Here is a 26,391-nt window from a genome sequence, read left to right as displayed (position 1 = left end):
CTGGGTACCAGGAAGGTCGTCAGCCCTTGTGTTTGAACAGGAACCCAAATACTGCACCGGGAAGAGAAACCTCCGTGTTCCCACTGTGGTCAATGAGCAATCGCCAGGGGAGGCTGCTATTTCTGTACAGGCTGAGAAACAGGCAGGAGAATTTTCTCAGCAGAACAGGCAAACGTTCACGCAGCCGTACGTAAATCACAACCACACAGCTGCACTCCAAAATTATCAAAAGGCCCCTTTCTTTCTGAGGGCTGGCAGTGAGAGGTGACGCATGCCCACACGCACCACACGTGTGCACACGCGCTGCAAGCAAGCCCTCTTGTAGCAGAGCAGCTTGTGTTTTTGGACAGCACCCGGCCTCTTTGGGCATTTCATGGCAGTGTCCCCAGGCCCTGGTGTCTGGGTTTTCCCTGAGGACTTTGGTGGGTTTGCTCTGGTGTTTCAGGGCGCGTTTCAGACTCACTGCCACAGAGCCAGAGGGGAGTCTGGGGGAAAAAGAGGGGAACGATGCCAGGTTCGCTGCAGTCAGGTCAGGAGGGATTTGCAGCCAGGCGAAGGGACAGACTGCTGCCCGCACACAGGGACACCGCCAGCAGCCCGACCAAATCTGCTCCTGACTTAGAGCGATTCCACAGCCTGCAGCACATCGCTGCTGCCGAGCTATTTCAACACCGAGGCAAGAGTTGCATGCAGCTCACTGCTATTTATATTACATGCCACATATCAAAAATACGCTACATCCACGGACAGCTTCACCACGACAGACAAAGAAAGGCAAAGGCAAGGGGCTCCCTGCAGCAGGCACGCTCTAGACTAGCCATGGGCAATCCTGCCCATTGCTCCTGGCAGTGCAGGAGTGGCCCCCAGCAAACCAAATGCTGGCATTTTCTTGGCATTCACACAGCTTGGGGTCAGCAAGGGGAGCTGACGGTGTGCAGTGCTGTTTCTGGCCATGAGCAGGCTGCTTCTGGCTGGGGATTAGGCAGGACAAGAAGCGCTGCTCGCTGCAGCCACCCGGTTTCATCCAATGTGGCCACAGGGATGACCCTGTTTTTTAACCCCTGTTTACAACACTGAATGCCAGCCCTGGTCTGCTTGGCCTTGACGTCTTCATTGCACATTGCAGTCCCATCACCTGCTAAGCCCCGCACACCCAACTGAACCCAGGGCAGGAAGGCACTCGCTGCCCCTCAGACCTTTCCCTAACTGTATGTACACACCTACACCATTAACAGTGGGGAAATACGGAATGGATGGAGGCAGAAATGTGGCCTCAACATAAAGATGCCAATAAACAAAAACACTGCAACACCTTAATTTTCCTGTAGCTACAGGCAGTCATGCTGCCCACAGCCCCAGGCCCAGGGGATGCCCTGTGCACAGCAGGGCCTGCCACACGTCCCAGGACCCTTTTCACACACACATACACACAACTTCACGGGCATGCAGAGCTAACTACACCATGGCCCCAGGAGCCCTCCTTGCTCTCCCCTTCAGGCCACAGCAGCTTGAAAACACTCCCCCTACTCCTGTTTTGGGGGTATCACCACCATCACAGGAAACTGTTGTGTTTGTTCTGTTCCAGAGCCATCTCGTTGACCAGCTGCTCTATGGATGACTGGATGGCTGCCTTCACAAGGGAAGACGCCGTTTCTATGAGGAGCAACTCGTACTGATCCGAAGTCCTGTGCCCCTGGTCACCCAGGCCTTTCTCCTCCGCCAGGGCACTGCTGCCAGCCTCAGGGCTCCCTTTTTGACCCAAATCAAAGCTCCCACTTGATTTTTTATTCCCTTTTTGCTTATTGTGGTGCAAAACCAGGGTCGGCTCATAGTCCTGGTCAGAGTCGTTGTCAGAGTCCACAGCTTCAGTGACGGTGATGACGATGCCGACGCAGGTGCCCATGTTGACTTCGGGTTTCTCCTGGTGGCTGGAGCTGCTCTGCACGCTCGCTGCCTCATCTTTAAATGCTGACTGACTGAAATCCATTACGGTCTCTTCAGCTTTGGACTCCTCGGGAAGATTTGTGTTCCTCTCTGATTCACCCCCTTCAGGCAGCTCTTTGCAGATATTGGCTATTTCCTGCACCTCGGTGATTTCAGGGGTGCTGTTGGGCTGCTCTGTGGAAACCGGCACTTCGGCAGGGACTTCCTTCTCTTCCACGTGCACCGCAGTTTGGTGAGGACTCCCCTCGGGCAGCTGTTCCTGGACGGGTTCATCAACTGCCACTGAACTGGTGATTTCTGACTGAGTGGTGTGTTCTGCGTGTTCATCAACTGCCTCTGGACTGGTGATTTTCATCGGAGTGGTGTGTTCTGCATGTTCATCAGCTGCCTCTGCCTCTGAACTGGTGATTTGTGACTGAGTGGTGTGTTCTACATGTTCATCAGCTGCCTCTGCCTCTGAACTGGTGATTTGGGACTGAGTGGTGTGCTCTGTGTGTTCATCAACTGCCTCTGCCTCTGAGCTGGTGATTTCGGACTGAGTGGTGTGCTCTGTGTGTTCATCCACATCAGGCCTGGGCTCTGCCAAGGGCTCACTCTTCACACCAGCATCAGCCCCTTCCTCTACCATACCCTTGTCCTCCCGGTCCTCCTCCTCAGGGAGTGGGCTGGAGGGCTCAGCTTTGCTTGGCTCCTCTGCCGGGGCCAGGTCCTCCAGCTCCTCAATGGCTTTATTCGAAATGCCCATCTCTTCATTCGCCTGGACACTGCCCTCTGACTCCTCCACTGCCTCAGAGGGGCTGCGCTTTTTCTTGCCTCTTGAGAAGCGTACGCAGGGCATCTTCACACCTGAGCTCGCCTTTTTCCTTGAGAAACCTTGTGTGCCGCCCTCCTCAGCATCTATCTCCAGCTGCACCTGGGAATCGGAGGGCACCTTCTTCCTTGAAGAGGATTTTTGCCTTCTCCGAGGTCTTGTGAGACTTTTAATAGCTGCCCAGGCTCCTCTGGAGGATCGTGGTTGAGCAGAAACTTTTCCCTCCCTTTTGTCTGTGCCAATGCATTGACTTTTCTCCTCTGAGGCTGCAGAAGCTCCTTCGCATGCATCCTTCACAGTCAGCCCCTTCTTACAGGTCTTCTTCCGCTTCTTGAAGCAGAGCATGGAGGGTTTTTCTGCCTGTTCTTCTGACGGGGAGCACGTTGTCCCTGCGCTCTGGGTCTCCAGCTCTTTTGGGTTCTCCATTTGAATTTCCTTAGCTGCCTTTGCCATATTTGCACCTCTCTTTGTCTGTGCTGTATGATCGGTTTTCTTGGTTAATGCATCAGACACAAGAGCTGCAGGGATGCTCAAAGGGCTTTTTTTCCATACTGTTCTCAAAACAATGGTAGTTGTTTTTTAACGAGCTGATGTGGCAGTGTGCAGAGAGAAATTTTGATAAAGCTATTGCCTCCACTTTATAACTCCCATTTGTCTTCTTACTCACTTTATCACCTCTCCAAGGAGTTCTGGGCAGACTTTAAGAACCAGCTCTCCTTTGCTTCGCTGACCAGAGTCACTCTCACCTCCAGGATAAACCACTTCAGGTTGTGCGTGGTCTAACAATATGACCATGTAACAGACAGTCTGACACTGCTTTTTATTCCCCCAAAGGATGACAAATCAAGCCAAGAGTTAACAATTTTTATTCACCCCACGGACCTGGGAAGAACCGGCGTTGGCTGAGCCACCTGCAATTCACATTGCACAAGGAACTTGCTTGAAGCAACAGTAAAACGGCGGCGGTGCTCTGCCCCCCAGTGACAAGGTCAGCTGCTACTTTGCCTCTGCTTTCTGCTTCAGTTCCCACCGCAGGTTAGGTGAGCTTTGCCTCGAAGTGCAGCCGATGCTTCCATCCCTGATCTGTAACATAACAAAGAAATGTTAAGAACCGCAGGGCAAAAATTAAAGTATTGAAAAGTATTTTTAGCATAATATTTTAGTCTGAGGTGCAGACGAAGGGTGGAAAAGCATTTCTACCTCAGGATGCACCACAGCAGTTTTTTCCACTAATGAGCATCAGCATGCACAGGCAAAATAAAGCCACTATTATGGCAACCCAGTGATGTTCCACCACAGAAAATACTATTTTGCGTGGCAGAAGCAGCTATATTTTTTTTAATTACCCACATTATGGCAAATATATTACACATGCACGCATATATTTTCTTCTCCTACGGTTAGCTAAATCTTTCCCCCACAGCTCCATATGCACTCATAGTTCCAGCTAGGGAAATTACACTCTGAGACAGCAGATATTTTTATCTTTAATGCACCATATGACAATATGCAAAACACAGAATACAAGAAGAAGCTGGTGGAATACAAAAGACAAATCACATGGCTAGAAGGAAGCATATTTATACTACGTGCATGCCTTCCATGGCAACCTCAATTAACACTGCATGTGTTCATCAAAAGAAAGATGTATGTAACCCTTAAAAAAAAAAAAAAAAAAGGCCTCGAACCACCAGCAGAACGCTTTGGGAGGTAAAAACGCATATTGCAGCGAGCAGCCCAACTTCTCGGTGGCTGTCTCGACTACTTGGGGAAATTGTTGAGGAGCGCTTCGCGCCCCGCCGCGGGGAGCGGAACAATTCCCGCGGCCGCTCCCGGCGGCGCCGTCCGGGGCTGTGGCCGCGGCTCCCGGAGTGCTGCCGGGGTCGGGGCCCCGCAACCGACCCCATCGCGGGCTCCGGGCTCCGGGCTCCGGCCGGGGCTTTCCCCACCGCGCCGCTTTGCCTCCCCCCGGCTCGTTCCGAAGCGCAAAACGCATCCAGCGGCCAGAAGCACGTGTGAAGGACACCAAACGCGGTGCTCCCGGCACAGCCCGGCTCATCCCGGGAAGTTTTTTTTTATTTTATAGGTGGGGGATTTTCAGCGTAGACCGGGAGCCGCCGCGCACCGCCGCATCCCCGCCAGCCCCCCCGGTCCCCAAACCTCTCGGAGGGGACGTGAGGATGCTGCTCGGGGCTGCAGCGGCCCCAAGCGGGGGGTCTCCCCCAGGGCTCCCCGCTCCCCGTCCCCGTCCCCGTCGCGGTGCTCGCCCCCCGCCGCCCTCACGCCCCTCACCTGCTGCGCGGCCCGGCCGCGGCTCCTGCGCGGCTCCTGCGCGGCTGCGCTGCCGCCGCCTCCCGCTGCAGCCGCGCCCCCCGGGCCGGCGGGGAGGGCGCTGCCGGCAGCCCCCCGCCCCCCGGCCCCCGCCCCAGCAGCCCCCGACCGGCCCTCGGTACCGGGGATGCTCGGGGGGAGCCGCCTCGCAGCCTCCCCGGGAGCGTGGGGATGGGGAAAAGGGAGCAGCATCCCTCCTCTCACCGGGCAGCGCCCGGATCTCCTGGCAGGCAGCGTCCCTGGCTCTAATGGAAGCATGCCCTCGTCCTACGGGGACGCATCCCTCCCTCTTGGCGAGGCGGCATCCTGAGGCTCGCAGGGCAGCAGCCCTCGCCCTCTTCCCCGAGCATCCCTTCTTCCCCTCCCAGGTCGCGCAGAGCAGCAGCAGATGCACAAACCGCAAACTACACCCGAGGCCAAGGTCCTCCCAGCACCTGAGCTGCGGTTTCCAACTCGGATCCCAAGAGCAGCAAAAGGCTCGGTGGGAGCAGAGCTCGGAAGGGGCTGCTGGCATTTGCAGAGCAGGTACATCCTGACAGTGTAGGAAGGAAGAGACTCTTGCTTCTCACAGCTGTTTTTGTCCCACCTGAAACCTTTGCTGGCATCAAGCCCATGCTGTTTAGGTCACTGCGCATTTAGGGCTGGTGGTAAGGGCAGCCAGGTCTAGATTTAGGCCAATCCTTGCCCCAATATAACAGATAAGTACCCCTTTCACATGGGCCTTTTTTCTTCACAGCTACTGAGATCTGACTTTAAAAAATTGCATCTCCAGCTGTTATGATTGATGGGAGGGCCCCCGGAAAAAGGACTACCTTTTCCAGGAAAGTTCTTCCATGCAGTGGAAGAACTACATGAAACCGTAGTTTGAGATGCTTGAATGTCCCCATTCATCTCAACGGGGAGCTTACTGACGCCCACAAATGTTTCAAGGATGTTAACTGCTTCACAGCATGCTTGCATATAAGAAACCAGGCGAGGCAGCATACTTGGAACCTGCAAGTGGCTTCCAGCGTAGGCTAGCCTTAGAAAAATATACGTGGCCTCCCCCTTCCCTAGCGTGCTCATAGGAAAAAGGTAGAAGGGGTTCTTTTGGCTGAAATTTCAACCCGTAGGACAGAAGTGTGTATCATGTAACCATGAGGAATTGCCATTTTAAAAGCTCCCCTAAGAAATGTGTTTGCTTGCGTTCACGCAGGATAATAATCTTCGTTTGGAAACGGCTCCTCTCCACGGGGTGCGCAGTGGGTTCTAATTACAATACATTCCTGCGTTAAAGCTGAGCAAGGCCCCTCAGCGCGAGGATATTTCCCCTGGTTCCAGGCGGAGGCAGGCAGTGGTAATGAGGATTGCTAACGTGCGTGCGTGCGCTACCTCCAGGGTGGTTTGAAGGAGGCAGGTTCTAATCAATCCCCTTTGAAACCACCTCACACAAAATTCAATTATTCCTGTCGTTTCAGGGGAAGATGGTAGCACTGAAGGGTATGAGACAAGGGTAATGGATAACAGGTTCAGCAGCAAAAGCAGAGGATCTGCTCAGATGATGGGTAAGCTTTCATGCTTGAAAGAACCTAGCCCCTCCGTAGGCTCTGAGGGTCTTTCTGGTACACACCAGCGATGTGCAGCAACCCAGCCAAGTAACACCTCCTCGTTTTGTCCTCATTGCTAGTCAAAAAATCTGTATTGTTTCTTACATGAAGTGATGCAAGACTCTCATTACAGCACAGCTAGGGGAATGGATGGCCATAACACCAGCTGAGGGCTCTGGGCCCACAGATAGCCTACAGAAAACAAATTTGTACATAATTAGTTTTTTCTCTAGGCAACAGGAAGGGAAGACAACCTTTCAATATTCAGTTAAGAAATTTAAGTATTCTTTGTGTCTGATTTGATAGGGCAAGAACTAACTGCCATACTTAGTCACAAAGGAAAGTTAAAAACACCCCAATGCTATTTATGAAACAGTCCTGCAAGATGTAGGGTAGGGACTTCCTACTAGGTTTAAAGTGCAGGTTAGAAAAGCATCTGCCACTCACCTCTAGGGATGCTGAGGGCTGTTTTCCATTATTTGCTGCTGGCCCTTACACTTTGTCACCACCTGTCCCCCCATGCGTACCAAACCCTCTGACAGTTCTGTGCCTGAGCTGCTGCTTTGCCTCCCTGCAGGATGCAGACTAGCGACCTCTTGAACCGTCTCTCTCAAGCACATGTCTATGATCTCATGCTGAACTAAAAGGAGGCTAATCTTAGCATAAATTTGCACTTATCCCATCTTTCATAAGCATCAAACGAAGGTGGAACAGAGCATTTGCGGGAAAGCAGTGCAACAGGGAAGCCTCTGCAAGATGAGAGAAGGAAGATGAAACGTAGGAACTGACAGCAGTCTTGGCAGCATCAGCTGCGGCAATCTGCTGCAAGGGGAGGCTTCGCCAAGGTGCTGCAGGTGAAGAGGCACTTTCAGCCAGGCATTTGGACTGGTGCAATAACTGGGGAATGTCCCTTCTGACCCCAGGGCCTTCATGCACCCCAGAAAACCTGACTGCCGGTAACTTCTCAGCTGAACACCATCAAAAAGGAAATTTTAGGGGGCTGTGAATGTCTCTCAAATGCTCTTACGACAGTTTAAATTACTCTGTCTCTGCTTCTGTGACAACCAGGTAATTTTTATATAATTATTCTCCCCTCTTGAATAACTTGCTCTCTCTATATATAGCATCTGTGTACTACAGATGCACCCTTACATTGGTGCACACCTACACCACCAATCTCCCAGTTCTCACCAAAATCCAAACGTTTTTAGATTCAGCCCTGATCAAAGTAGATGGACCTGGCAAGTCTATAAAGAAAGGGAAAGCCAAAAATATTTAGCTGCAAGCATGGCAGTCAATAAAACTAGCATCTTAATTCAGATCTTTTGCAGTCAACTGTGAGTAACTCAAACCCACTGAATAATTCAGGTAGTTTATTTCCTATAGATGACACACGCCATATAGGAAAAGAAACAAAAATAAACACAGAAAATTGAACACATAGTGGTGCATTGCAGGCAACTTATTACTGCAATAATCACTTATAATTGTCAATACTGGGACTGCCGCGGTATGCAGTTAATCACAGAAATAAATTCTCCTCATTAATCTCAGCGCATACATTAAAACCCAAGAAGCACTGCAAGTATTTATCAATTTATTTGTATTAGTTAAAAATCTGGCAGCAACTATATTTTTGTTACAAAATGATTTTTGGCCTGCTGACAAAACCTACTACAAATGACTTGATCACTACTCACATTGTCTTTGTTCACCAAAAAGGTACCTTAGGAAACAAGGCTTGTCGGTGTAACCGTACTTACTGTTGAGCACAAAAGGGTTCAAAAGACATTTGGTCAAAGCCACAGACATGGCCTAGAGATCCAGTCTCTACAGATCTGATATCCAGGGATTCAATTTCCAGTAAAAATACAATCTGTTAGTCATAGCTGGGCTTTCTTAAAGAGAAATTTGATATAGCTCAGGTGTCTGCAGAAATAATCCACAGCAGAAGCCAGGGTGAGCACTTCTAGAGAGAGCTGACATGCAAAAGTATTCTTCCTTGTTCCCTCTTTTAAATGAAATTGGTGCAATTTCATAACACAGCCAATTCTCTCTCAGTGCGAGACAGGGATGCAGAATTCAGTACAGCAAGTAGGAATATTACAGTGCACAAGACTTCCAAAGATAATACATTCCACAGAAACCCTACCGTTAAGGCAACTAAGTCGCAAGACTGTTCCAAAAAGCACCAGCTTTAGGATTTTTAATTATTAAAATCATCTCAATGAATCAAGAGGTCACTAAACCCAAGTTTCTGTATTCTGCTTCAGCTACAATTATGAAGCAGGAAGGTTGTACACAAAGTATACTTTATATACTTAGTTTCAGCTAGCTTGGAACACAGTAGTTTAAAAATTATTACAGATTAAAAATAAGTGTTTGATCCTTCAGCACTCCTCCTTCCAGTCACTTCTTGCACTGTAAGCTCAGTCATATCTTGTTTTGACTTAAAGATCAGGGCATAGTTCCGTTTACATGACTCATCAGGTGTTCTTCTGGGAGCTAAAAAGAAAAATAAATTTAATTACTATTATATAGTCTGCAGGCAACTTTCAGGCTGAATTATAATCATATGTCATTTGGAAACATATGGCATAATATGAGATTGGCTTAACTCCATTATCTCGTGTTGAGAAATAAAGCCCAAAGACTGAAAGCCTTCTAACCTGAAGGTGGCACCTACCTTTGGTTAACAATTCTTTTCAAAAGAGACCATTTACTTCTCCTGACAATGGGTCCAAGTCTATATCATAAAAACAGGGTCTTGTAGGAAGTCCTGGCATAGTGCTCATCTGGACAACAAAAGATAAATTGTTAAAACAGAACCAGCATAGCTTTGCACAGAAGATTTAATACTTTATCTCTGCTGAGAACTGCGTTGGTGACAGCTCCTTGCACACCTACATCCTAGCTGGGTGATGGTCGTACACCATTTTGAAGCATACTGCAAGAACCAGGAACTAGCTTAGTAGATAGATGTGGCACACACTTCAACCTCTGCCAGGGATTGTGTCCGGGATTTACCAAAGCACTTAAGCATCCAGCTGACCAACCGTTACATGAGTGTTCATGGACTTTGCTGTGAGGAGACAATAACTGCTTGTGGCAGCTTGCTGATTATTCAAATGATGATGCATATTTTAATACAACTTTGCAGACTATAAAGTCTCAATTAATTAAAACTCTAAGATTCTAGAACTTTAACTGTAAAATAATTAGGGATAATTATTGTTGAGACAAGAACTTTAATAGTTTCTTTTTTTTTTTTTTTTAAGCTTAATTAGAAATGGACAGGTCAGCTTTCCTGATTGGAACATTTCTGAGGTATGCAAGTCAGAGTGGTTGTGCAGTGGCAGAACCAAAGCCAGCAAAACAGCTGCCTGCACTATGCCTGCCTCAGGGCAGTCCTTTCAAGTTGTCCCACTGTTGAATACCCACTTTCAGAGCTGCAAAATGCGAAGCCAGCAGGGACTACGCTTGGCCTCATTTACTAATGCAGATGACAATTTTGCCTTCCCGAACTCAGTGTTTAGCCCAGCAGCGCATGCAGCGCTAGCATGGACGTCCTACAAAGGTGGACAATTCGTGACCATGCTCGACAGTTTGTGCCAGTGGTCATTTACCCCATAAATAAAAATTCAATGTCTCACTTTCCATTTACATCACCCAGCCTCAGCTTTCACAACCAGTAATTGTTATGCCTGTCTCCATTAGGTTAAAGATCTCTTTAGCAACCTGGTATTTTCTCCCTGAGCATGCATTTTGCACACCAATCAAATTTTGATAATAAGCTCAGCAGCAAGGTTAGGCATTTTCTGCAGATCTCAAAACTCTGGGAGCTTTTGGAATCCCATCCCATTTTCCTAGGCCATTTAAAAGTGCTAATACCAGTCCCGTATGTACTATACCACTGCAGGATGTATACATGCCTTATGCAAAGGTAAAAGCCACTTCAAGGTTACCTTTTGTAATGAATTTTAGGACTGCACTGGCTTTTTGTCATAGCTGTTCCATTCCAGGACAGGGAAGAGGGGACGACAGAGAGAAGAGTGGACCTCAGATATGGCTCTCATTTCTTGTCTTTATCTTTAGTTGTATGAATATGTTACTCTCAAGAGCCAAATCATTAAATGAGATTCAAAGTGTCTAGAAGGGTTTTTCTGTTCTCACCACACCTTTTCACCTTGAAATTATATTTCTTTTTAAACCTCAAAGTATTTCATTAAAGAACAACAGTTTCAACTCTGAGCCAGAAGGAAAGAAAAACAAAGCTCAGAAGTTGAGAAAATTTAGAAGTATGATATATCTTTGCAATTAACTTCAGAATAACAAGAATATGCATGCAATGTTGATTAATTTCACCTCAAATTTCACAAAGATCTTCCAGAGAGAGCAGCGTTTTTACTGTGTTTTCAGCTCACAGTTCAATGGCTGCTGCCAAAAAATTACTCTGAGGCTAACGCATCTCCTGTTGAATGGGCTTAAAATAGTGATCTGATTCAAAATGCCCTGGGTTGCTTCTCAAAATGACATCTCTTCCCTGGCTTAGTAGACACCACAGAAGAGTGATCTTCATGTCCCTAACCAGAAGGCTTACTGTTAATTCTGGCAGAGTTAGCATCATGATTAACTGCATGTCCAAGAAAACATTACAGATTTGTGAAGGTAGCAGAGCAGAGACTCCAACTTCATAGAAATGGAAGGCACAGAAAAAAAAGTCAAAACAATGCCTGTAAACATCTTTCTATTGTGTATCTCATTAATGCTGTGTACTCTTTCCTTCTCTAGTACTTATAAATATCCAAAACATCATTGTTTGGATTAAATCTTGGCTTGCAAAAAAGTAATTAATTAACAGGAGTGAGCACACTATCTCTCATTTCATCCCAACACACAGTACTCCTTAAAAAGGTTTATGAGCCAGACTTTATTCAGGATGTGGTTATTTTATTTACGTTGGGTAATCTGGAAAACCCTTATTTTTTATTAAAAAAATAATTAAAAAAGATATTCAGTACTTGGCTCTTGTAGAGCTAGCATTTGAAGGAGGAAAGGATCCAGCTCTTAAATCAACAAACTTTAGCATCTGAGCCATTTGCCCTTAATGATTTTGAAATAAAGCTCATTAAAACAAACATGTTGCCATGAAGACTTCAGAAAAAAAAAAAAAAAAAAGGTTTAGGCCCAAGAATAATAAGAAAAAGACAGGGCTGGTTGCTCCAACTGCTCCTGCAATAACCTAACAAGTTACTTAGCATTTATCCAGAACAGATTCTGCAGATAAGATTTCCAGTGGAGCCTTTCATCCTAACATTCTTTCTTTGGACACAAACCTGAATGTTAGTTCATTTTGCAGGTAGCTCCTCTTTCTGCCAGCCCATTCCTACCAAAGCTATTCCAGGATCCTGCTTCCATTGTAGCTACTCTCTCTCCTCTTGGCTGACATTATGTCAATCATCTCAAAGAACAGAACTAAAAACTCAAGGGCACAGGGAAATAAATTGTTGGAACAGATGGTCAGCAAAAAAAAATTGGCAAAAAACAAAACAAAACCAATGCAAGGGGAGACTGACAAATGCTTGGTAATACAAGTCAGCTTTGCTTTGGAGGTGTCTCAACAAAAACTGTTTGCTTTGTAAGCTCTGGAAGAGTTGTTTTGTTCCACACTGACCTGCAGATGCACACTGCTGCAATACTGCAAAGTGCATCAGGAATGCCAAGTCACGCAGGCAGTTAGGGGAGCACGGATTTCTCCTATCCTCTCCACCAATCTGTAGTTCCTAGAATTCCTTAGATACAGAGCTCACTTACTCCTCAAAATCCAGGAAGACAGAGATGTGGGACCTGGGAAGGACACCGGGGGCTTGCTAAATATCTGAAGGATCTATTTTAGCTTCCCTCTTCCCACTGGAAAACCCCTATGAAGGACATTTAATACACTGGACCATTAAATCATCATCTGTGAATGACAAGGACTCTGTTCAGTTAAGATACCTTTTGTAACTGGAATGCACATGAAGGTTTTTTTCCACACCCTGCAGTTCGGGGGTTTTACTCAATCACTTACTGTTCCTACCAGCGGATACAGGAATCCAGCACCAACACTCGCCCGAATATCTCGGATTGGCAGGATAAAACCTGTAGGTGCTCCTTTTTGTTCAGGGTCATGAGACAACGATAAGTGAGTTTTAGCCATGCAGATCGGCAGGTTTCCAAATCCCTGGGCAAGGCAATGAAAAGGGAAAGAGAAAGAGGAAAAAAATAAGTGAAAAAACAGTAACAGTTCCTGTATTCAAATGTAATTGCACTATTCTCTGTGCCATTCTCTGCATTATCATGTTATTTTATGCTTCACCAATTGCTTCATCCACAGCCTGTCAGATCTACTGACCATTCTGCATCCCCATTTCTTCTCCCAAATTCTGCCTCCCTCCCCAGTATTAAGGGAAAAACAGCCAACTGAGGAAAAGGTTAACGGTATGGAAGTAGTAGATATCTTGATATCTGGCTTACTTTCTACTTTCATCCCAAAGCGTTAGTTGAAACAGCTCAGAACTAAAGTTCTTGTTCAGCTGAGGTTGGTTAATTAGAAATGTCTGATGTAATTGCACACTGTGAGGAAGTAGCAATTACACAGCTATGGTATTTCAATAGAATTGTAAAGGAATGTACAAGAGATACAAAAGCAAGAAACTATGTACACCAGTAGTTAAAGGACTTCAAAAGCAAAATTATTCAAGCACACTGTAAACAAAGCATGGCTTGTTCTCAACATTTCTGTTCTCTTCAAAGCCCTTTACAGACCTTCATTAATGCAGAAACTATCTATAAAAGCAGGTAAATTCATAAGAATACCACACTAAAGAAGAAAACCAATAAACAACCAAAAAGCATCTAATCAACAACCAGATGCCAGGTTATAAATTTATAAGAAGTAGCCATGTTTTCACAAGAAGTATTGTATCAATTGTGGAACTCTTCCCCCAGTACAGCTGGGGCTGCCAAAAATGTATACATGTTCAAAAACGGTTCAGATAACTCAGTGGGACATGACAAAATAAATAAAAAAAAAAAAAAAAATCAGAGACTGTTTAGAACCAGTCTGCATGGTTCCCAACTAATTCCCAACTGCTAAAGGATTGGAAAGTAAAGATCACTGAATTCTCCCCCATCACATAGGGGACTTATGACTGGGCCAGAGGAGTTCTTCCTTCCCACACCATGTTTCCATACTCTTCTGCCACAGCAGTATTCAACAAGTCCTGGGCAAGGACACGTTTCGAGTGATGATTCCCTTTATACACAGTTTGAACACCACTGTTCAGTATAACCATTTTAAATGAAAAGCATCACTGGGTAGCAGATGACACGGAAAAAACTAACCTGCTTAGTGTACAAGGTGACTTTCTCCTGTGCTTCTGGAAGTAGCTCAATGTCACTTGCCCCATAGATCTGCTGTGCAATAAGTCTGATCTTATCTATAACAGGGAGCTGGAAAAAAGACAGGCAAGTCAGCATGGCCCAACTACACAGAGCTGTAACATCACAGCAGCTTCACAATCCTTCATATATGTTGCACTCATCTGCAGCTACAGGAAGTATTCCCATTTGCTGTAAAACAAATCTAAACAATAATTTAAGGGGTTTCAAAACAAGTTTCATTTATCTTGTTGCAGCTCTTGTTAAGAGGACAAAAGTAGTTTATTACACTCAGAAACAATAAGATACACATCAGTATTTCTTATGAGCTGTGCTTATATGTTAATTACCACCCCCTACAAGAGGCATCTGTATTTGCTCTCAAGTTTAAGTCAAAAAGCAGACAAAAATAATTTGAGGGAATACAAATTAACTGTTAAATAAAAGCACAAATAAATCAGGTTAAAGAAGAAAAATTGAAAGCATCTGTTTTAGAAGCTGAAATAGACACAAGGACATAACTGTACCTCGTTAGGTACCTCATTAGGTGCCTCAATAGGCGCTTGCTATTAAAGGAGATTTTAGGCCATAACCTAGGAAATAACAGTGACTTCATTACCTCCAAGTCATTTGCCAAATTTGCTTAAGTACAAAATCATTAGAAATACATTTACATGCACTCTTCCACACAATGTGTAGTGTGACTCCATAAACCTTATTTGCAGAGAAAGAAACAAGGTCAAAATGGACATATTCTGTTCCACAACCTGTTGTATTCTCATCCTGAGCACCAAGTGCACCCAAAAACTCTCCAGTAAGGTAGCAAGTGTGTTCAGACTTGTTCCAGTCCATGCTCTGACAGGAATGCATGCCCTAGTTCATGAAATAAACTTCCCCCTATCCTGAAACGTGGCTGTCACATTAGAAACCCGTTTGTCATCTCTAGCCAGGTCACAGCAGTATCTTTCAGCATCAGAAATAAACTATATTTCACTTAGTAATCAAAACAACAAGAACTGACAAACCGTGTCTTTGAGACTGGTGGAATAAAGGTTGTATTCTAAAAACAAGTTTCTCCTCAGTTTCTCAAAGCAGACTTTCAGGTAACTTTCAGCCATTTAAGCTAGTGAAACCAGCTAATCTCTACCTTATAAACAAAGTACTTCCCTCCGTAATAGTGCAAGCTCTTACCTCCACATTATAGAGGAACCTGAAGTTGCTGGGTGTCTGTGATGCTCTCTGAACAGCCTGGGCCAGTGCAACAGCTCCTTTACCTCCCTCTGCCCAGTGAGTGCACTCAACAGCATCAAACGCCCCTGCTTCCTTTGCCTGTTGTACTACAAGGGCCAGTTCAGCTTTTGTGTCTGTTCTGTAAGGAGAAAAGTCAGTGTATTTGTACCAGAATGTATGCACAGTAAATGAATAGCTTGTTCTATTTCTCATTCTTGTCAACAAGACTCAAACTCTGTCTAAAGAAATCACAGGATCCATCTACCCACCAGGGAGCCATTTTTACTGAGGGGTTATCCACCACTACTCCAAAGAGAAACAGAGCAACAAGTAGGCCTGAACTACATGCAGAAAGCCAAGACAACTGACAGCCATGCTCTGGATTTTCTGCTTATATCAGCAACGCAACTCCTGTCTTCAGAAGCAAACTCAAAAAGACAGCAGTACTTGCTGATTTAGAGATGCTAAAGGTGTGCTACAGCATGTACACAACAAACTAGAAAATTTCTCTAGATCAGAGATTCAGATACATTCACTTCAGATGAACTAGCCTCTTGCTGGCTATTCCATTTCAACTGGTATCAGACTTAACACACCAGTTCAAAGCCCTTCTGCTCTTATAAGGGAAGACCACACAGACTGTTTCCTCTGCAGTACAACGTGCAGAGTCCTAAATGCTTCCCGGCATGGCACAATTATTCTGTGCAGCAGACCACTGAACACAGTGGGGTTTACAGCAAGGGCACTTCGCCATCTATTATGAACTTTGATTCCACATCATCACAGGTACCTTTTGTCCACAGTAATTTGGACAGTTATAGTGTAAATAATGGCAGGTAAGTCACTTATCATAAGATCTTAAGCTAAATTTAACTAGTGAGTGCACGTGAAATGACTGAGCAGAGCTCCTCTATTTATTCAGCATTTTCAAGCAATGCATAATGTTATTTTCTGCAAACAAAACCTGGACAATACTGAAAAGAAGAGAGTTTGCATTCCACATAGCATATAAAGCACCACCATTTTATTCCCATGCATCAATTCCAGGCCCAAGCTTACTTACTTGAAAGCATTGACAGCCACAACTACTGGGACACCAAACAACCGAGCATTTTGGATTTGTTTGCTTAGGTTACTACAACCTTTTGCCAACAGCTGAAGATTCTGTAAAGAATACAAGCAGAAAGTGCATTTTATGAAGGGCAGTGAAACTTTTGCTCCAAATCCACTATATCCACAGCTCACAACGAAAGCGTCAGAAAGGGTATGAAACCACCAAGGCACATTTTCAGAGCTGCTTTCTGAACACTCTGGACTAGTGCACAATCTCAGATGGAATGCTAGAAAAGGACTGACTGTTTCTAAAAATTGCTGCTTTCAACTGCCAAGTCAAGGTAGGAGAAATTACTTTTTATCACTTTTTGTTATTCTTAAGTCAATACCTATGCTCATTAATTCCTCACAGTAAAGTCTCATTTTCCTCTGTGGCACATTCCTCTTTAATTATTAAATATCATTAGCAGTGAATTTCACGACATTTGTTTGAAGTTTGTGGTAACAGCTTTCAGTTTACACATATTTGTTTCACAGCACCAGAGATTATTAATGGAAATCCAGACATTTCATCCCTTCCTATCATTTTAAGAAATAAACCCAACAGAAGCTCTAGAAGTTAAAAAGCTGAAGCCATATAAAGAGAGCCAGACCAATTATCTAAGTACACACAACCTTTCAAGGCACGAGGATAGAAGCATAGACTTTAGTTCACTTTCCTCTCTGCTTTCAAAGGAAGGGCAGAAGGGGAATAAAAACTGCTGCTGCTAAGAAGAATAATTAGACAAGCACTCTGAATATTTTCAGAGACAGTATTTCAGCCAAGCAATTACTTTAATACTGAGAGGGTCAGGGGACACTCAGCAGACATTACTATGAAAAATTGAGCACATAGACAATTGTGGGAGCTCAGGAGAAACAGAAGGCTCTGGCTAGGTCAAGTACAATAAATGCTTGAAAGAGCAGAGCCAAAGTAACATCATTTTTTAAAAAAAAAAAAAAAGAACATTATAGCTTGTGTGAGGAAGCATTTCCCTGGCAGCTAAAGAATTGACACAGACTGGCTATCCAGGCACGCACTGCATGACAATATTGTGTAATGACTGCAAATAGGTGGTCAACTGTCACAACAGCTAAAGAAGGTTACCTCTTCTGTGTACTCCTTTGGTAAAGGTACCCCTGCAGTGACCTAGGGAAGAAAAAGACGAGGGTACCCCATAAGATTTTTATTCATGACAGCAATATGTACTTGATTCTTGTAAAACTGCATCAAGATACAACACTCTACTTCAAGAGTATTTTTTTTTCCTAAGAAAAAAGAAAAAAAAATGAAAGCTATACTCATAATGTAACAAATTAAGGACTGTGATAATATCACTAGTGGCCTGGCATATTTAATTAGGACAATAAAATAAGCAGCTATGTATCTGTAACATACTACAAAGAAGCAGCTTACAAGCAGCTGGGACATATGGATTCCTTTTACAACTGCAGATCTCAAGATAATTAAAAGCAGATCAAACCCTACAGGGCTTTAAGTGACTGCACAACTACAAGTAAGAGCTTCTTAGGTCTAAATGAAACCTTGTCTGGTACTTACTGCAGGCCCTCCTCCATGCATTTTCAGAGCTCGGACAGTAGCAACCAACACCACCACATTAGGCCGGAGACCAGAGTAACGGCACTTAATATTAAAGAATTTCTCCATTCCTATGTCTGCACCAAATCCTGCTTCCGTAACTAGAGCATGAGAAAAAAACAAAAGGAAAAAAAATGAGGAAGTTTGTGAAAGGTTGCTGGGTAGAGAAATCAGTGCTCTGATTATAGAAATCAGAAGCTTCTTCTAAGACAAAAAAAAACAAACAACAAAGACAGTCATGATATAAAAAGCAGATCCTTCCCTGCAAAACCAACAACAAAAACAACATACCATCCACTTACCAACAAAGCCCTCTTTACCCACAAGCTTCAGTGCTATTTTGTCTGCCAACACTGAAGAATTTCCATGTGCAATATTGGCAAAAGGTCCAGCATGAACAAACACTGGTGTGCCCTAGAAAATGGGGGGTGGGATGTGGGAATGACAGGGAGAGAGAGAGAGAAAATCAGAGGGTAAAATTTAGCAAATTTGTGGTATTTCAAGAGCTAAGTACTACAGTATCGGAAGTTAAAGAAATTCATTCTTAGAAGACAAATCTTAAAGCCCTTTGATCAAACATTCATTAACATTACTAAAGAAAGATTACAGATTATAATAATCTTCAGAAGTGGAGATATTAACCCACTTAGGAAAAGGATGGCTAAATCCCAGCAACTCTTTGCCATTCTCCTGCACTCATGCTGTCTAGATTTTCAAAACATTTTCTGACATTGAAGTCAACAAAAGAGATACAGCAAAGTTTAGTGCATTTCTTCAGTGTCATCACATATGCCAGTGGCATACTTATAAAGACACTAATCCTGAATCTTTGATAGAAACCATGATAAACCTCTAGCTGTAAGCAGAGTAAGTCCATTCTGACTGTGATAAATGAACTAAACCAGTAGTTTTTTTTGTGAACACACATACAGCAAATCACTTGTGGCTCACCTCTAGTGTCTGCATGAGATTTGGTTTAACAGCATCTTTCATCAAGACAGCCAGAGCACCAGTCACTCCCTAAAAGGAAAAAAAAAAAAAAAAAAAAAAAAAGAGCTATCAGTTTCCAGATGTAGTGAGACAAAGAGACAGTTCCTAGGCAGTTTCAAGACTCTGCTTTTATCCTGGTGAGCTTTCAGGAGCAGAACCAGCAGTTGCTCCAGATGTAAGTAACATTACTCAGAACAGGGCAGAATAATGCCTTTAACATCCTTATAAAAAAATTTCTGCTGGGTGCAGCCTTTTGGTTGTGACCTTGCTTGTCCAACTTAGTCTGTAGTAAAGGCATAAAAAACAACTGCTGTTTCAGCAGGTTAGTAAACAATAGTAACCCTTAGATACATAAGGTTTATTGTGTCCCATTCAGTAGAACAAAGCGGGGAGAGTTTTTCAAGACAATTTTCATACATGATAAAATACCACACTGCATTCTTCATCCCAACACCTCAACTGTAGCATTACTGTCTTTCTTTTGCGGTACCTAAATGCAGTGAGTTTAAAAGTTATACATGTCAACGTTCTTGGGTTTTACAGGTAGAATAATTTTAGATATTTTTCCCCCTAACTTCAGCAACTAGGCTCTACATAATGACCTGAATTTGTGCCTAACTAGCTGCTACATCCTGGCCAACTCCCTTGCTCAGAGCTAACTTCTAAAGTGAAGCCCTGTGTTTGTGAAAAAGATCAAGCTGGCATCATGAACCAATGGCAAACAGCAGAGTCCACGTTCCTTCTGGGGTGCAGCTGTGTGCCCTGCTGCAATTCTGCTTCCTGTAAAGTGAACACTTGTGACTTCATTCACATCTGTTCCAGGAAGGGAAAAATAATGGTTTGGTCAACCTTGTAACTGACAGAGTCCAGTGAAAACTGAACTGGTTGTCACCCAGCATTTGCTAAAGTAACTAGAATTGTTATCATAGCTACTGAACCAAACGTTTAGGGCAGTTACGAAAACCTCAAACCATTATTTCCTTTTCTTCCCTTTTAATTTCAGTTGGATTGCAGTATTCAATTATATGATTTTTTTTTAAACATGCACTGCTTTGTTTCATTATTTCAATCTTGCCACATGAAAGCTTAGTTAACATTTAATGGATAAGCTTTAAACTTCAGTCATCTCCAGAATAATGAAAGCTACTGAGCAAGATTTCCATGACGACATTTCAGGCCTGTGTCAGTCAGCAGCACTTCAACACATCTCTATCTCTAAAAACCTGTAGTCAGTTTTTGATTTCATGTTTCTTCCTAGTTCCTTTGAGCTTCCTGGTAATGCACCCATGACTTTGGTCTACAGCAGAAGGATGTGGACATCTTACTGTGCCAGTCTGGTCTCTGCAATCACCATGTTTCTGACTGCACTAGGAGCATGTAACACACTCCTAACCATGCAAGCCAATGGCCACCACCTGCACAAATGTGTTAAACCTGAGAATCCGTTTGACACATTGATACCATCCTCCACTTCACAGTTGTGACAAACAAAATTAATTAGGTTCAAAATAAACAAAAAATATCTTGAGATGAAAAGACTTTATCACCTAGACTCCACATAAAACCTACAAAGCAACTCCCTGCCCAAATTCCATCTGCTTCCATTGATTGGCAGCAAAAGGAACTTTTGTTTTGAAGAACAGGGGTTAACTCAGGTATTTAATGTTAAAACTTGGCAGCATGTTAGCAACAGGAAATAAAATCTCAAAGCTGCCTATAGAACTTTGGCACGTGCCCTTCCCTGTGCCCAACAAACATCTCACATCAAGATACTTCGAGATAAATACTTCCCAGACCAACCCTTTTCCCGCAGGGCCAGAGTCAGGAGACACTGCTAATCTACTACTTCCCAGATTTATGGGATGAATGCAGAAATAAAAAAAATAATATCACTCAACCAAGTAAAAATATCTCCCCAAATCAGAGACAGCAAGAGCTGGCTAAGCCTTAGTGCTGTGTTCCACCTTTGCTGGAAACAGAGACCAGGATACCCACCCTGTGGATTCCTCTGTCACACTGGAAAAGTTTATTCAAAAAATGCGAGACAAACATTAACACTGCAGCATGCTAATTTACAGAGCTCTTTTTGAGTCATCAAAATTGAGGTTGTGAAAAAAAATCTACTATACAGGACAGCAGTAAGCCCAGTATCACGTCTCTGCTGACTAGTGCAACAGTCCTGAACCTGTTCTCTGTCTTGAGGCCAAGTTGCAGGGCACAGTTCACATACAGAGCTCAATTCCCCTCTCCTTCTCCAGACAGGGTTGCCATCTCCAAAGCACTTACTGGAAAAAAGCATCTGGGGCACAGGCTAATCCCTGAACCATGCTGAAGCACTGTCTGGGAGAGTTCCAGTTGACAGACTCCATAAAAACACCAAGAACTGTGCTAATAATTATTGTATGGACAGTTGCAAGACAGTATTGCACCTTGCGACTGTTTTACATACTGGTAACAGACATCACCAGTGCTATTATATTCAGCATTTCGTTCAGTGGAAATAAGGGATTTGTGCACCTCACCAAAGGCTGCCTTATGGAGACCTTGCACTTATTTGCAACAAGGTCAGCTTTTATAGCATTCACAGTCTCCCAGCACAAGATATTTCATCATCTGTAATTAAATTTGCACCAGGCTTTGATCCTGCTTAATGTTTTCCTCGCTCCAGGGAGTCTGAGAAACAGGATGGCCAGCAGGATGCATTTTGAATTCTTCCTATTTCTAAATATGCTTTTTATCTAGAAGCCACCATGTATTCCCCTCGTAATTCCTATGGTGCTAGCTTCAATTTGACATGCAGTACATCACAGAGAACCCCTTGTCCCTTCCCAGAACATGTGTTCACACAGTCTCTGAGTTAGGAGCTAGCCACACTGAAATAAAAAAAAAACAAAACAAAAAAACCAAAACACACACACACACACAAAAAACAAAAACCAAAAAACACTTCAGTAACTCCAGAGGCCAAGATTTCATTTTAATTTTCAGTATTCTGAAGTCTTTCCTGCACAGAATCATCATTCTGCTTTTCAATACAAGGACTTTCAGAAGTGCTAAGAGATAGTTAGCATTTAAGGACTGTGACTCTCTTACAAGGTCATCTGTTGTAACTGGTTCTCCTCTCTTGCTGGAAGCTACTACCATTCTGCCCAGTCGCCTTTTCATGTCATCCAAGCTATCAGAGAGTGCTAGAACTGCCATGATTTCACTGCTCACTGTGATGTCAAACTGAGCCTGCAAGAGATAAATAAAGAATGTGAATTCATCAAGATATCCCAGCCGAAAAAAGGCTAGTCATCTCCATTATAATAAAAAATAAATACAAATATAAATAATTTTAAGTATTACTTTCAAAACATACTTAAATCATATAATTATTTAAATTGACAAATTTAAACCTTTTTTTTTTCGTGGAAAATAAAGTAAAAACTACTTATTCCACTGCTATTATATGACTCTCTCCTGGCACATAAACTAGTGATTCATGTAAGAACACTTACAGAATATATTTTAGAAGACTGAGCTTACTAACTCATCTAGCCATCACTAAACAGTACAGCACATGACAAGGAAAAAAACCAAGCCCAACAACAACAAAAACCTAACTGATTCTGTAAGAAATGAAGGGTAGAATTCATATTCATCTGACATAACACAGATACCTCTGTTGAAGCTAGGTGCTCTAGAGACCTTTTCAAGTAAATAGAAAAAGGGTTTTCTGGGCACAACCCATTTAAACTATTAATTTGACAGTTATTAAAGGATGAGAGAAATCAGTTCCAATTGACCATTTTTCTACGTTGATTATACAATGAATCCAGACAACAAGCTTGGATACTGTGTTGGGTTTTGGACAGACGCATCCCAATCAAAGCATGTGCAGTGGCTAAGATTAGCAATCGCCAGGCATCATATTTGCAGGGAGCATTTGTGTACCACTGTTACTGTGCCACAGTCATAAGCCAACTAAGCCAACGTTCAGGGAAGGGCTGATGGGAACAGACAGCAAAAAGTCCCTTCAACCAAGCACTTCAATGGTAGCAGTTCACTACCAATACAAAGTATAGTTTTATTTTCTCTTTAACAAAATACCAGTAAAAAAAAAAAAAAAAAAGAAAAGAAACATCTGGAGTTACAGAAACTTGCTTTGGGATTGTATTTTTCAAAGTACTTTTTAAAAGACACAAGAAAGGAGAATAATTACCGTTCGTGAAAAGCCTTTTTCTGTTGGAGACTGTCCAATAGTGATTTTCCTGAGGAACCTGTCATTTGTATCCAGTACTGTGAGGATGCAAAGAGAAAGATGAGAAGTCACACTGCAAGCCATAAGTCACAGTTCTGGTTTGTAATAGATCAGCATGAAGAGAGGATGGCAGTTTGGAAAACCATCTTCTCCTACTGAATGGCAGGAACTCATCAACACGATTCTTCTCTGAAATGGAACTGCAATGATGTCAAGATGACCACAATCACATGCAGATTCTGCATTGTGTTCAGAGGGAGTCTACCTACCTGTGTGTGCATTAACCACAAGTCCAAAGCCTCTCTGAAAAGCAGAGCTGCTAGCATAAGTCCAATTGCTTTTTCAAATTTTCATGGCTTTTTCATCATTAGTTAAAATGAAATCAGAAAGTTATTACAGCCAAAAGGAAATAAAATTATCATTTTATAAATTTAAGGACAAAATGGTCAGAATCCACCATTTAATGAGAACAGTTCCATAGAGCCCCACTAGCTCAAATTATCTTTGGAACACAAACTATCAAATACCAGCTTAAACTTGCTGTTTCTTACTAGCTGCCTGAAAAATTCTAAGTATTTTATAAAATATTTCCCATGAGGCAGGCTAATTTAGCTCCATTATAGGTTATGAAGCAAATTTTGGAGAATACATTTCACTTTGTATTTTCATAAAAAGAAGAAAAAGCAATCCTCATGGGATCTAAATAAAATTTTTCCTTATCTGAAATTCCTTTTGTTAGTGAAATACTAATACAGCCAGACCAGAGACTGATCTTACTTTAGGTATCTTTAAAAACCTTTTAAAAATCTGGCATTTATTTTCTGTCATTTCCCAACAGAGCAAGTGGGCAGATTAAAATTGAGTTTAATTCCAGAACAGTACCCTCTCCTTGCTCACAATGCTTTCTCAGATAGTCAGGTTTTTTACCTGACTGTTGGCTAGAGTTGCTAAACTCAAAACTCTCAGTGACAAACAAAAGCACAAGCACTAATTTGCACCAATTAGTGAGGTCTGCTCTGAATTCACAAAGATTAGGATTCAAGCCCCTGTGTCAGCCCCTGTAGGAATGGGATCCCAGCTGCACGCACCTATCCCACCAAACACTCAGAGCCCTGCTGTCCTTCCCATTTTCCCAGGAAACACAGTTCCAGCTACACTTGCAAACCTCTCTTTTGAGATGGTTTGTTTTTTTAATAACTCTTTCATTTAATGGCTCTTGTACCTCTTTGCCATGTTATGGTGGCCGGGTCAATGTCCAATCTCACAAACATGTTCACTTCTTCCTTTGTCAAAGCCATAGGATCAGTTTTGTTAATGCCCAATTTCTATGGAAGGAAAGAACAAATAAGAGAAAAAAAAAAAAACTATAATGAGAAGATTCAGAGAAATGAACCTTTCACTAGAGCAATCAGCCTTTGCCAGCAGCACATGCATATTCAGAAATAAGGAGGAGATGCCCTATTGGTGTCCCTTTTCCGAAGACCCACAACACAAAGTGATCCGCATCAGCGTGTACCTGGAAGCAGAGCTTGCTGCTTGCTAACTTGTAAAGGGCAATGCAGAAAATAGAGCTCATCAGGGCAGGTTGTCACTAAGTTTTGTGTAAGGCATCTACGGAAATCATTAAGAAAGAAAGCTCTGCAGTTTCTAACACGCCTCGTTCTAACCATTAGTCTCACATGCATACAGCCATTTCTCATTAGTTTGCCTAGGGTCACTGCACACAGCCATACGTATTTAAAGACACTGCTTTCAGCATGCTGGTTAAGCAGCACAAAGGAGGAATTAAACAATTCAGTCACAAGGCTGTCAGCATCCCAGAAAGCTGATCTTGAACATACTGGGAGGATGGGCAGTGTGCCAAGTTGCTTAATTGAGAGAAGAATTATCTCAAGAAGCCCGATATAAGTGCAAGCTTAGAAATGAGGAAAAGGATTGAGCTGATTTACGAATAGGCAAGGCAAGCTTTTTTTTTTTTTTTTTTTTTTTTTTTTTTTAAATTAACTAGACAGCTAAGTCCTATTTTCTCCGGGAGAACAGCAGGGAAAAAGAAAGTCTGTTCCCTCCGTTTTCAAGCACAGCATTAAAAACAAACAAACAAAAAACAACAAACCCCACCATATCATCAAAAAGATCTGCTTTCTGGAGTATTAGCATCCCTTTACATCTCAACATTTAATAACCAGAGGAGTGCTTAAGGTAGAGTTCTCTTACAGTCCATCAACAACACCAAGTAATATGACAATGCTGCTTTGCCTGGCAGTGGAAGTAAACCGCACATTCTCTGACGGTTGAGACATTATAGCCAATTAATAAATTAGAGTTTTAGCTTCCTAAGTAGTCTATTGGTCCTGACCTCCCTATGGGCAACTGATTGTATTCACGCTCAATCAGGTTTGCACTCGGAATAAGCTCAGCAGAGCCCAGCCTGTCTTTGTAGCCAGAAGGTCCAAGTGCAATGGAAAAACTATTTCCCTGTTAATCCTAATTTTTGAAGAGGCCAGGGACACACTTTGGAAGTTCAGTTCTGTGGACTGGAGGAGTTGTGATCTCCACAGGGTCTGCGACTCAATGACAGGTGTTCTTATTTAACTGAGATTTTTTTTTCTCAGGGAGAAGAGAAGTAAAGGACATAGGGGACAGGCATTTTTTTCCCCTTCTCTTCTGTTTGCTGAATCTGGCTAGGACAAAAAAATTCACTACCTTCTCTTTTTGCTGAATTCTGAAAGTTGTCTTTTTTGTGCTGCATTATCTATATAGCTGTCACATACAAATTATTCATCTTTAGCTTTAGCTGGCTGTGACAAAGATTGGTTCTTGTCTTCTCTTAAACTACATTAAGGGCACTAAATTGACACTATTAATAAAGGGCACTAATCCATTTGTCTCCTCCCACTGCATTACTCACACAGCATATAATAGATTTACATCAATGATTCTTCCCCTTGGAGCTTCAACTCATTGTTATGTGTGCTGTAAGACAGACTGCAACACTTTTGTACACTTTGTGTAAAAAACAAATGCTAGTAGAATGATCTAATCATTAGCTGGTTGGCCTACTCAGCCTCTTATCTCCACTGACAAGCGATAGGACACACAGAAATGGTCTCAAGTTGTGCCAGGAGAGGTTTATACCGGATAT

General features: G+C 43.2%; 2 protein-coding genes across 2 annotated transcripts in view; both read right to left on the bottom strand.

Annotated features, from left to right (window-relative positions):
- Window positions 1-631: 631 nt before the first annotated feature.
- On the bottom strand, window positions 632-5,070 carry AKAP5 (A-kinase anchoring protein 5). Its single transcript, XM_032188773.1, has 2 exons — window positions 5,048-5,070; window positions 632-3,838 (listed from the first exon to the last, which is right to left on the bottom strand). The coding sequence occupies exon 2, from the start codon at window positions 3,206-3,208 to the stop codon at window positions 1,553-1,555; it is 1,656 nt and encodes a 551-aa protein (XP_032044664.1). The 5' UTR covers window positions 3,209-3,838; window positions 5,048-5,070; the 3' UTR covers window positions 632-1,552.
- Window positions 5,071-8,146: 3,076 nt separating this feature from the next.
- Window positions 8,147-26,391, bottom strand: part of MTHFD1 (methylenetetrahydrofolate dehydrogenase, cyclohydrolase and formyltetrahydrofolate synthetase 1) — a 40,201-nt gene continuing 21,956 nt past the window's right edge. The window contains exons 16-28 of the mRNA XM_032188236.1: window positions 24,472-24,574; window positions 23,211-23,287; window positions 22,100-22,240; window positions 18,968-19,036; window positions 18,319-18,430; window positions 17,978-18,117; window positions 17,525-17,566; window positions 16,388-16,488; window positions 15,286-15,463; window positions 14,059-14,166; window positions 12,743-12,895; window positions 9,359-9,467; window positions 8,147-9,177 (exon numbers count right to left, since the gene is read on the bottom strand). Coding sequence (XP_032044127.1) covers window positions 9,378-9,467; window positions 12,743-12,895; window positions 14,059-14,166; window positions 15,286-15,463; window positions 16,388-16,488; window positions 17,525-17,566; window positions 17,978-18,117; window positions 18,319-18,430; window positions 18,968-19,036; window positions 22,100-22,240; window positions 23,211-23,287; window positions 24,472-24,574 — 1,314 coding nt within the window. The 3' untranslated portion in view covers window positions 8,147-9,177; window positions 9,359-9,377. The remainder of the gene's footprint in view (window positions 9,178-9,358; window positions 9,468-12,742; window positions 12,896-14,058; window positions 14,167-15,285; window positions 15,464-16,387; window positions 16,489-17,524; window positions 17,567-17,977; window positions 18,118-18,318; window positions 18,431-18,967; window positions 19,037-22,099; window positions 22,241-23,210; window positions 23,288-24,471; window positions 24,575-26,391) is intronic.

Source organism: Aythya fuligula, chromosome 5, assembly GCF_009819795.1.
Source record: "Aythya fuligula isolate bAytFul2 chromosome 5, bAytFul2.pri, whole genome shotgun sequence".
Taxonomy (NCBI): Eukaryota; Metazoa; Chordata; class Aves; order Anseriformes; family Anatidae; genus Aythya; species Aythya fuligula.
Note: the sequence above shows the minus strand (reverse complement) of the source record. Positions and strands in the feature narration are given on the sequence as shown.

What these genes read in the sequence shown, in the direction of transcription:
- AKAP5 (XM_032188773.1), bottom strand. Translation starts at nt 3,208, where the DNA reads ATGGCAAAGGCAGCTAAGGAAATTCAAATGGAGAACCCAAAAGAGCTG.